This window comes from Heterodontus francisci, chromosome 7, assembly GCF_036365525.1.
Source record: "Heterodontus francisci isolate sHetFra1 chromosome 7, sHetFra1.hap1, whole genome shotgun sequence".
NCBI classification, from domain to species: domain Eukaryota; kingdom Metazoa; phylum Chordata; class Chondrichthyes; order Heterodontiformes; family Heterodontidae; genus Heterodontus; species Heterodontus francisci.
The window spans coordinates 72,661,927-72,674,320 of NC_090377.1; the positions used below are offsets into that span (position 1 = coordinate 72,661,927).

A 12,394-nucleotide genomic window follows, 5' to 3' on the forward strand; every position below is an offset into this window, starting at 1 on the left:
TTCTTCCACCACCACCCTCCCCCGCCTGGCTGAACTTGTTCTCACATTGAACAACTTCTCCTTCAACTCCACGCACTTCCTTCAAGTAAAAGGTGTCGCTATGGGTACCCGCATGGGTCCTAGTTATGCCTGTCTTTTTGTGGGATATGTCGAGCATTCTTTGTTCCAGTCCTACTCAGGCCCCCTCCCCCAACACTTTTTCCGGTACATTGATGACTGTATCGGTGCCATTTCCTGCTCCCGCCCCAAACTGGAAAACTTTATCAACTTTACTTCCAATTTCCACCCTTCTCTCACCTTTACATGGTCCATCTTTGACACTTCCCTTCCTCAACTTCTCTGTCTCCATCTCTGGGGATAGGTTGTCTACTAATATCCATTATCAGACCACTGACTCCCACAGCTACCTTGACTACACTTCTTCACACCCTACCTCCTGTAAGGACTCCATTCCATTCTCCCAGTTTCTCCGTCTCCGACGCATCTGCTCTGATGATGCTACCTCAACCGAGGATTCCCCCCCACTGTTGTTGACAGGGCCCTCACCCGTGTCCGGCCCATTTCCCGCACCTCTGCCCTCAACCCTTCCCCTCCCTCCCAGAACCGTGACAGGTTTCCCCTTGTCCTCACTTTCCACCCCATCAGCCTCCATATCCAAAGGATCATCCTCCGCCATTTCCGGCACCTCCAGCGTGATGCCACTACCAGTCACATCTTTCCCTCCCTTCCCGTCAGCATTCCGAAGGGATCGTTCCCTCCGCGACACCCTGGTCCACTCCTCCATTACCCCCACCACCTCGTCCCCGTCCCATGGCACCTTCCCCTGCAATCGCAGGAGGTGTAATACCTGCCCATTTACCTCCTCTCTCCTCACTATCCCAGGCCCCAAACACTCCTTTCAGGTGAAGCAGCGATTTACTTGTACTTCTTTCAATGTATTATACTGTATTCGCTGCTCACAATGTGATCTCCTCTACATTGGGGAGACCAAGCGCAGACAGGGTGACCGCTTTGCGGAATACCTCCGCTCAGTCCAAAAGCAGGACCCTGAGCTTCCAGTTGCTTGCCATTTCAACACTCCCCCCTGCTCTCAAGCTCACATCTCTGTCCTGGGATTGCTGCAGTGTTCCAGTGAACATCAACGCAAGCTCGAGGAATAGCATCTCATCTACCGATTAGGCACACTGCAGCCTACCGGACTGAACATTGAGTTCAATAATTTCAGAGCATGACAGCCCCCCATTTTACTTTCATTTTTAGTTATTTTTTCTTTTTGACATTTTTTACAATCTTTTTTTTTTGCATTTATTTCATTTCATCTTAGTTTGTTCAGTTTGCTTACCCACTGTTTTTTTTCATGTTTGCACTTGCTGTTCAATCTTCAGTCCGTTAACACCTTATCTGTACTAATGCTTTGTCTTTCAACACACCATTAACATATTGTTTGCCTTTGCTCCACACCCTTTTGGTCAGCTATGTGGCCTTTTCCAATCTACACCTTCTCCTTTGTTATCTCTTGCCCCACCCCCACCTCACTTGCTTATAACCTGTGACATTTCTAATATTTGTCAGTTCCGAAGAAGGGTCACTGACCCGAAACGTTAACTCTGCTTCTCTTTCCACAGATGCTGCCAGACCTGCTGAGTGATTCCAGCATTTCTTGTTTTTATTTCAGATTTCCAGCATCCGCAGTATTTTGCTTTTATATAAAGGAGATACTAGGTCAGGTGATCAAAAGCTTGGTCAAAGAGATAGGTTTTAAGGAGTGTCTTAAAGGAGGAAAGCAAGGCAGAAAGGTGTAGGGCGGGTATTCCAGAGCCTGGGGCCTAGGCACCTGAAGGTGCGGCCACCAATGGTGGAGCAATTAAAATCAGGGATGTACCAGAGGCCAGAATTAGAGGATTGCAGATGTCTTGGAGGGTTGTGGGGCTGGTGGAGATTACAGGGATAGGGAGGGGCAAGGTCATGGAGAGATTTGAAAACTAGGATGAGAATTTTAAAATCAAAACGTTGCTTGACTGAGAGCCACTGTAGGTCAATGAGCACAGAGATGATAGGGGAGCGGGTCTTGGTGCGAGTTAAGACACAGGCAGCAGTGTTTTGGATGACCACAAGTTTACAGAGGGTAGAATGTGGGAGACCAGTCAGGAGTGCATTGGAAGATTCAAGTCTGGAGGTAATGAAGGCATGAATGAGGGTTTCAGAAGCAGATGAGCTGAGACAGGGGCGAAGTCAGACAATATTATGGAGGTGGAATAGGCAATCTTAGTGATGGCACGAATATGAAGTTGGAAGCTCATCTCGGGGTCAGATGTGACGCCAAGTTTGTGAACAGTCTGGCTTAATCTCAGACTTTACAGGATTAAGTCATAAATACATGAATGGACTACTCTTGGCTTGTTATTTGCGCTCAGATTAATATTGGGCCACCCTTTACTGCTTTGTGAAGCCAACAGTAACATTAGTCAAATAACCTGAATCACATTTGTGAGCTATTAAATAATGTAGAATCAAATACATTTGCATGAAATTCAGAGAGAAGGAATTGTTTGGCAAAATCTTTACTTGTACATGGTTTCCATGATTGGTGTGGAATGAATTTGCATCCTGCTGACGCAAATTGAATCTTCTGATACAAATTACAATGTGTTTACACACAGCAAGCCAGCAACTGTAATTCATGGTAGATGTTATTGGGAAAGCCAGCATATGCATGCGCTGGGGGCAGGTGAAATTTGTTCACTTAATTGTCTTTGTAAAAAGCAAAATGTGCAGTTTTTGCAATTTCAGAGTTGTATTGTAAAAGGTAATTTGTTTTCAGACAAATTTAATAGAAGACCTCCCCACACAAATCCTTCTGTCACCTCCTGATGAGGACATGTTGAACAGCCCAGACACTGCAAAACACTCTGCATGAAAAATGTGATTCAGCAGCACCTGGCATTTTACTCAAACTTCTAATTACTTTGCTCCAGAACAATATTACATCTGCACCCTGGAGATGGGAGAACTGTTGCTGCCTTATACCTTACATTGCAGGAAATAATGGTGTATAGATGTAGTAAGCCAGAAGCTCTATGTTAACCAAGTAAACCACACTTTATTTAGGACTTTAAATACTGTTACAGCCATTCTCATTATATGGATGAGATAAAAAGAAAAACTGCAGAATGGCTCTGATGAAGGGTCTCTAAACAGAACATTAATCTTTTCTCTTTTTAGATAGCTACACATCTGCTCTGTATTTTCAGAATTCTGTGTTTTTACTTCCTATTACATGCTAGTCTGAATAAAAGCTGGATATGTGTGTTTCTTGTCCTATTATCGATATGGTAGTATGAGCTCTATTTTATATAACTTGTTTTACTATTTGCAAAATAAATTATAATATAATCTCTGCTACTGTAAAAAGTAATCCAGAGTTTACAAATAACATAGTAATATTTTGAGCAGGAGAAGACATTTGGCTGACCTAGCCTACCCTTCCTAACCTGATTCTATAACTAATAACCTCGTATCCATTTTACTAACAGGAATTTAACTGTTCCTTTTTTAAAACCCGCCATGGTTTTCTTTTCCATCATTACCATTGGTAATCAAATGTCTGAATTTTGACCTAAAATTTGCGTCGCTGCAGACTGCAAAGTAAGCCTCGCTGAGAGATCTGGCAAGAATTTTACCTCTGTTGTTGTGCATAGAACCATAGAAAAGTTATGGTACTGAAGGAGGCCATTCAGCCCATCATGTCTGCGTGCCTAAACAAAAACTGGACACCCAATCTAATCCCACCTTCCAGAACCTGGTTTGTAGCCTTGCAGGTTACAGCAGTTCAGGTGCATGTGCAGGTACTTTTTAAATGAGTTGAGGGTTTCTGCTTCCACCACCAATCCAGGCAGTGAATTCCAGACACCCACCACCACTGGGTGAAAAAGTTTTTCCTCATGTCCCCTCTAATCCTTCTGCCAATCACCTTAAATCTATGCTACTTGGTCATTGACCTCTCTGCTAGGGGAAACTGGTCCTTCCTGTCTACTCTATCTAGGCCCCTCATAATTTTGTATACCTCAATCAAGTCACACCTCAGCCTCCTCTGTTCTAAGGAAAACAACCCTAGCCAATCCAATCTTTCCATAGCTGCAACTTTCTAGCCCTGGCAACATTCTCATAAACCTCCTCTGTACTCTCTCCAGACCAATTATGTCCTTCCTGTAATGTGGTGACCAGAACTGTACGCAGTACTCCAGCTGTGGTCTAACCAGCGTCTTATACAGTTCCAGCATTACATCCCTGCTTTTGTATTCTATACCTTGGTCAATAAAGTGCACTGATACTGCAACTGATTACAGCATTCTTTACTGGGGAATTCCCAGCGCAGAGCTGGAGTGATGTCACCAAGCAGCCAATCACATTAAAGGATTTTCACAGACACACAACCAGGAAACAAAAAGCAGTAAAATAAAATAACTTTTAAAAATGTTTATGTAGAACATATTAAAGATTGGGACATACTCATGAGGTGAAGGTAGAAGCTAAAATATTTTGAAAAAACTTTTTAAAAATGATTAAAAATGTTAGTTTTAAAAATCTGCTAATTAATCATTTAACAGCTTTCTACGATTATAAAATTGTTTTTTTAGGGCCAATGCTGTTCATCAAATGTTATTAATCACATCGTCGTTAAAAACCCAGTTACACATGAGTGAACAGGGTGTAACTTTTTATGGGATTTCTAACAGCGATGTGGGAGTGGGCAAGTTGAAGTTCTCACTGATTTCAATGATTGCTGGCTCTGGGGAGTGGGGGGCCTCAGTGCAGCCTGTGGTGGAGCACTGACGAACAGACCGCAACTTCAGGATTCCGCGCTAATCTGCGCATATGCTACATCCTGAAGTTGCGGTCAGTTTCAGAGAGGTAATTATGGCGAAGACTGACAGTTCGCCATCTAACCACCACCACCCCCCAACTTCTAAAATCCAGGCATTTGTATTTTTCTTTGACCCTCTTTATTTTAAACAGTGCCCTCAAGTCCCCTAATTTTATGCCTAAAAGAACTTTCTTAAGTCCAAATTCAGCGTACCTTTGAAAATCTTTTTTTAAAACTTTATCATGTCTCTCTTCCTCTCCTGAAGTAAAGGCCCAGAATGGAAAATCTTTTCTCATAACTCAGCCCTTTTAGTTCAGGAATCAGCTTTGTTCTTTCCTCTGGATTGCTTCCAGTAGTACTATGTATTATGGAGGCCAAGACCATGCTCAGTACCATAGATATAGGGCTTCATCAAGGTCAGATATAATTTCAACATTGCCTCTTTTGATATAAATCACACCTTAGCTTTCTTGAGCACCCACAAACATTGAACCGATAGCTTTAATGACCTAGCCAGCAAAAGTCCCAGATTTCTTTCCTGCTTTGTTACCTCAAGTTGTTGAGGTAATCTCAAATGATCTAAAGGACTTGGACATATTAACAGATCAGATGTTTCTGCTTTCTGATTGCTGTAGAAGTTAATGGTGATGCCTGTTTTGATTTTAAAATGTTTATGCTGATTTTACTACAAGTGTAGTGCCAAATTCACACTGGTGCCAATTTTGTAGTATAACAGCTAAATTGCAAATTGGCACTCATACACCATGTTGGCCTGACCCACCGTGCCTGACTGTGAATACATGTTTTGTTAACTGCAGTATAATGCAAGAAGTTGAATGCTCATAAGGTAGCTGCTTACAGTAATTTCCAGACTTTTGTGTTTTGGTACATGGGGTTTCTATTTTATTAATCTATGTTATATAATCTCAAAATAGATGCAGATTCAGACCAATTTAGCTTCTCCATTCAGACCAAACTTACAGTCCCGATCAGTTATCGCTGTGATTCCAGAATTTCTGCCTCAGTTGTTCTGACCTGTCTGTATTTATTGATCTTCATGTGAAGAATTTCCAAGCATCAATATTAAATTTGCATTTTACCAGTTTGATCTCCTTACATGGTTTAACTTGAAGCAGTGTTCCACATTTAGCTTTTCTGTACCTTTCACTATGATGTACTATAGTGAGATCCCCTCTTAATCACCTCTTTCAAGGCTAAAAAGCCTACATTTTTCCAGTCTTTTCTCTTAACTCATAATCTGACACTGGGGATCATATCTGTGTAATTAAGAAAAGTATAACTTTAGAACAAGTAAGTAGCTGGTATAGGTAAGTAACCAATGACGCTCGGAAGACCGCCATCATTAACAATGAGCTCAGTGGACTCAATGTGAACATTGCAGCACTTCAGGAGACACGCCTCCCTGCGAGTGGATCTCTAAGAGAGCAAGACTACACCTTCTACTGGCAGGGTAGGGATCCTGAAGAACCAAGACAGCATGGAGTGGGCTTCGACATCAGAAACTCTTTGCTCAGCATGATAGAGCCACCTTCAAATGGCTTGGAACGCATACTGTCCATCCGACTGCTCACCACCTCTGGTCCAGTACACCTACTCAGCATCTATACACCAACACTCTGCTCCCCACATGAAGTTAAAGACCAGTTCTACGAGGAACTCCATAATATCATTAGTAGCATTCCTAATACTGAACATTTGTTCCTGCTGGGGGACTTTAACGCCAGGGTTGGGGCCGACCATGACTCATGACCCTCCTGCCTTGGGCGCTATGACATTGGAAGGATGAATGAGAATGGACAGAGACTGCTGGAGTTGTGTACCTATCACAATCTCTGCATCATCAACTCGTTCTTTCATACTAAACCCTGTCACCAGGTTTCATGGAGGCACCCAAGACCACGTCGTTGGCACCAGCTGGATCTCATCGTCACACGGTGAGCCTCTATAAACAATGTCCACATCACATGCAGCTTCCACAGCGCGGACTGCGACACTGACCACTCCCTGGTGTGCAGCAAAGTTAGACTCAAACCAAAGAAGTTACATCATTCCAAGCAGAAGGGTTGCCTGCGCAACAACACTATCAGAATTTCTTATCCACAGCTGTTACATAAGTTTCGAAATTCACTTGTAAAAGCCCTTCAAAACACTCCTACAGGGGATACAGAGACGAAGTGGGCCCACATCAGAGATGCCATCTATGACTCAGCAATGACCACCTTTGGCAAACGTGAAAAGCAGGATGCAGACTGGTTTCAATCTCACTTTGAAGAGCTGGAACCTGTCTTAACTGCTAAGCGCACTGCACTGTTGAACTACAAGAAAGCCCCCAGCGAGTTAACATCCGTAGCACTGAAAGTAGCCAGAAGCACTGCACAAAGAATAGCCAGGCGCTGGCTACACCTGGCTACTACTGGCAACACCTATGCAGTCATATTCAGCTGGCCTCCGACACCGGAAACATCAGAGGAATGTATGATGGCATTAAGAGAGCTTTTGGGCCATCAAGAAGATCGCCCCCCGCCCCTTCAAGTCTAAATCAGGGGACACGATCACTGACCAATGCAAGCAAATGGACCACTGGGTGGAGCACTACCTAGAACTGTACTCCAAGGAAAATGTTGTCACTGATTCCGCCCTCAATGCAGCCCAGTCTCTGCCAGTCATGGATGAGCTGGACGAACAGCCAACAAAAACAGAACTCGGTGATGCCATTGATTCTCTAGCCAGTGGAAAAGCCCCTGGAAAGGACGGCATTACCGCTGAAATAATCACGAGTGCCAAGCCTGCTATACTCTCAGCACTCCATGAACTGCTTTGCCTGTTCTGGGATGAGGGAGCAGTACCGCAGGACATGGCGATGCCAATATCATCACCCTCTAAAAGAACAAGGGTGACCACGGTGACTGCAACAACTACCGTGGAATCTCCCTGCTCAGCATAGTGGGGAAAATCTTTGCACGAGTCGTTTTAAACAGACTCCAGAAGCTGGCTGAGCGTGTCTACCCTGAGGCACAGTGTGGCTTTCGAGCAGAGAGATCCACCATTGACATGCTGTTCTCCCTTCGTCAGCTACAGGAGAAATGCTGCGAACAACAGATGCCCCTCTACATTGCTTCATTGATCTCACCAAAGCCTTTGACCTCGTCAGCAGAGTTAGTCTCTTCAGAATACCAGCAAAGATCGGATGTCCACCAAAGCTACTAAGTATCATCACCTCATTCCAAGACAATATGAAAGGCACAATTCAGCATTGCAGTGCCTCATCAGACCCCTTTCCTATCCTGAGTGGCGTAAAACAGGGCTGTGTTCTCGCACCTACACTGTTTGGAATCTTCTTCTCACTGCTGCTCTCACATGCGTTCAAGTCTTCAGAAGAAGGAATTTTCCTCCACACAAGATCAGATGGCAGGTTCAACCTTGACCGTCTTAGAGCGAAGACCAAAGTACAGAAGGTCCTCATCAGGGAACTCATCGGGGGAGGCGGTGGTGTCGTGGTATTGTCACTGGACTAGTAACCCAGAGGTCTAGGGTATTGCTCTGGGGACATGGATTTACATCCCACCACAGCAGAAGGTGGAATTTGAATTCAATTAATAAATCTGGAATTAAAAGCTAGTCTAATGATGGCCATGGAACCATTGTCGATTGTTGTAAAAACCCATCTGGTTCACTAATGTCCCAGAGGGAAGGAAATCTGCTGTCCTTACCTGGTCTGGCCTACAAGTGACTCCAGACCCACAGCAATGTGATTGACTCTTACATGCCATCTGAAATGGCCGAGCAAGCCACTCAGTTGTATCCAACTGCTACGAAGTCAATAAAAAAGAATGAAACCGGATGGACCACCAGGCATCGACCTAGGCACCGGAAACGACAACGGTAAACCCAGCCCCGTCGACCCTGCAAAGTCCTCCTTACTAACAACTGGGGGCTTGTGCCAAAGTTGAGAGAGCTGTCCCACAGACTAGTCAAGCAACTAGTCATACTCACGGAATCATACCTCACAGACAATGTCCCAGACACTGCCATTACCATCCCCGGGTATGTCCTGTCCCACCGGCAGGACAGACCCACCAGAGGTGGTGGCACAGTGGTATACAGTAGGGAGGGAGTTGCCCTGGGAGTCCTCAACATCGACTCTGGACCACATGAAGTCTCATGGCATCAGATCAAACATGGACAAGGAAACCTCCTGCTGATTACCACCTACCGCCCTCCCTCAGCTGATTTGTCAGTACTCCTCCATGTTGAACAGCACTTGGAGGAAGCACTGAGGGTGGCAAGGGCACAAAATGTACTCTGGGTGGGGGACTTCAATGTCCATCACCAAGAGTGGCTCGGTAGCACCACTATTGACCGAGCTGGCCGAGTCCTAAAGGACATATCTGCGAGACTGAGTATACAGCAGGTGGTGAGGGAACCAACAAGAGGGGAAAACATACTTGACCTCGTCCTCACCAATCTGCCTGCCGCAGATGCATCTGTCCATGACAGTATTGGTAGGCGTGACCACCGCACAGTCCTTGTGGAGACGAAGTCCCGCCTTCACATTGAGGATACCCTCCATTGTGTTATGTGGCACTATCACCGTGCTAAATGGGTTAGATTTCAAACAGATCTAGCAATGCAAAACTGGGCATCCATGAGGCGCTGTGGGCCATCAGCAGCAGCAGAATTGTACTCAACCACAATCTGTAACCTCATGGGCTGGCATATCCCCCACTCTACCATTACCGTCAAGCCAGGAGACCGACCCTGGTTCAATGAAGAGTGCACGGGGGGCATGCCAGGAGCAGCACCAGGCATACCTCAAAATGAGGTGTCAACCTGGTGAAGCTACAACACAGGACTATCTACGTGCCAAACTGTGTAAACAGCATGCGATAGACAGAGCTAAGCAATCCCATAACCAACGGATCAGATCTAAGCTCTGCAGTCCTTCCACATCCAGCCGTGAATGGTGGTGGACAATTAAACAACTAACTGGAGGAGGTGGCTCCACAAATATCCCCATCCTCAATGATGGGGGAGCCCAGCATGTCAGTGCGAAAGATAAGGCTGAAGCATTTGCAACAATCTTCAGCCAGAAGTGTTGAATTGATGATCCATCTCGGCCTCCTCCTGAAGTCCCCAGCATCACAGATGCCAGACTTCAGCCAATTCGATTCACTCTGCGTGATATCAAGAAACGACTGAAGGCACTGGATACTGCAAAAGCTATGGGCCCTGACAATATTCCAGCAATAGTACTGAAGACCTGTGCTCCAAAACTTGCCACGCCCCTAGCCAAGTTGTTCCAGTACAGCTACAACACTGGCATCTACTTTGCAATGTGGAAAATTCCCAGGTATGTCCTGTACACAAAAAGCAGGACAAGTCCAACCCGGCCAATTACCGCCCTGCCTACTCTCAATCATCAGTAAAGTGATGGAAGGTGTCATCAACAGTGCCATCAAGCGGCATTTGCTTAGCAATAACCTGCTCAGTGACGCTCAGTTTGGGTTCTGCCAGGGCCACTCAGCTCCTGGCCTCATTACAGCCTTGGTTCAAACATGGACAAAAGAGCTGAACTCAAGAGGTGAGGTGAGAGTGACTGCCCTTGACATCAAGACAGCATTTGACCAAGTATGGCATCAAGGATCCCGAGCAAAACTGAGGTCAATGGGAATCAGGGGGAAAACCCTCCGCTGGCTGGAGTCATACCTAACGCAAAGGAAGATGGTTATGTTTGTTAGAGGTCAATCATCTGAGCTCCAGGACATCACTACAGGAGTTCCTCAGGGTAGTGTCCTCGGCCCAACCATCGTCAGCTGCTTCATCAATAACCTTCCTTCAATCATAAGGTCAGAAGTGGGGATGTTCGCTGATGATTGCACAATGTTCAGCACTATTCGTGACTCCTCAGATACTGAAGTAGTCCGTGTAGAAATGCAGCAAGACCTGGACAATATCCAGGCTTGGGCTGATAAGTGGCAAGTAACATCCACGCCACACAAGTGCCAGGCAATGACTATCTCCAACAAGAGAATATCTAACCATCTCCCCTTGACATAGCCCCCGCTATCAACATCCTAGGGGCTATCATTGACCAGAAACTGAACTGGAGTAGCCATATAAATACCATGGCTACAAAAGCAGGACAGAGGCTAGGAATCCTGCGGCGAGTAACTCATCTCCTGACTCCCCAAAGCCTGTCCACCATCTACAAGGCACAAGTCAGGAGTGTGATGGAATACTCTCCGCTTGCCTGGATGGGTGCAGCTCCAACAACACTCAAGAAGCTCAACACCATCCAGGACAAAACAGCCTACTTGATTGGCACCCCATCTACAAACATTCACGCCCTCCACCGATGCACAGTGGCAGCAGTGTGTACCATCTACAAGATGCACTGCAGTAATGCACCAAGGCTCCTTAAACAGCACCTTCCAAACCCGCAACCTCTACCAACTAGAAGGACAAGGGCAGAAAATGCATGGAAACACCACCACCTGCAAGTTCCCCTCCAGGTCACACACCATCCTGACTTGGAACTATATTGCTGTTCCTTCACTGTCGCTGGGTCAAAATCCTGGAACTCCCTTCCTAACAGCACTGTGGGTGTACCTACACCAAATGGACTGCAGCGGTTCAAGAAGGCAGCTCACCACCACCTTCTCAAGGGAAATTAGGGATGGGCAATAAATGCTGGCCTGGTCAGCGACGCCCACATCCCATGAATGAATAAAATAACTCCTCTTTGCTGACGATGCTGCATTAACATCCCACACAGAAGAGTGTCTGCAGAGACTCATCGACAGGATTGCGGCTGCCTGCAATGATTTTGACTTAACCGTCAGCCTCAAGAAAACGAACATCATGGGACAGGACATCAGAAATGCTCCTTCCATCAATATCGCCGACCACGCTCTGGAAGTGGTTCAAGAGTTCACCTACCTCGGCTCAACTATCACCAGTAACCTGTCTCTTGATGCAGAAATCAACAAGCGCATGGGAAAGGCGTCCACTGCTATGTCCAGACTGGCCAAGGGGGTGTGGGAAAATGGCGCACTGCCATGGAACACAAAAGTCTGAGTGTTTCAAACCTGTGTCCTCAGTACCTTGCTCTACAGCAGCGAGGCCTGGACAACGTATGTCGGCCATGAGCGACGTCTCAACTCATTCCATCTTCGCTGCCTCCGGAGAATCCTTGGCATCAGGTGGCAGGACCGTATCTCCAATGCAGAAGTCCTCGAGGCGGCATATATACCCTACTGAGCCAGCGGCACTTGAGATGGCGTGGCCATGTGAGCTGTATGGAAGATGGCAGGATCCCCATTGTACAGTGAGCTCGTCACTGGTATCAGACCCACCGGCCGTCCATGTCTCCGCTTTAAAGACATCTGCAAACATGACATGAAGTCCTGTGACATTGACCACAAGTCGTGGGAGTCAGTTGCCAGTGATCGCCAGAGCTGGCGGACTACCATAAAGGTGGGGCTAAAGAGTGGCGAGTCGAAGAGACTC

The 12,394-nt window shown here is 46.0% G+C and overlaps 1 protein-coding gene across 4 annotated transcripts in view; it reads left to right on the plus strand.

Moving 5' to 3' along the window:
- metap1d (methionyl aminopeptidase type 1D (mitochondrial)) overlaps positions 1-12,394 on the plus strand; it is a 185,487-nt gene that overhangs the window by 161,100 nt on the left and 11,993 nt on the right. The window contains exon 9 of one of the 4 annotated variants that reach the window (XM_068035409.1): positions 2,822-5,966. The exons of the other annotated variants lie outside the window; for them this stretch is intronic. Within the exon in view, the coding sequence (XP_067891510.1) occupies positions 2,822-2,871 (50 nt within the window). The 3' untranslated portion in view covers positions 2,872-5,966. Of the gene's footprint in view, positions 1-2,821; positions 5,967-12,394 lie in introns of those variants that run through there. 4 annotated transcript variants of the gene reach the window in all.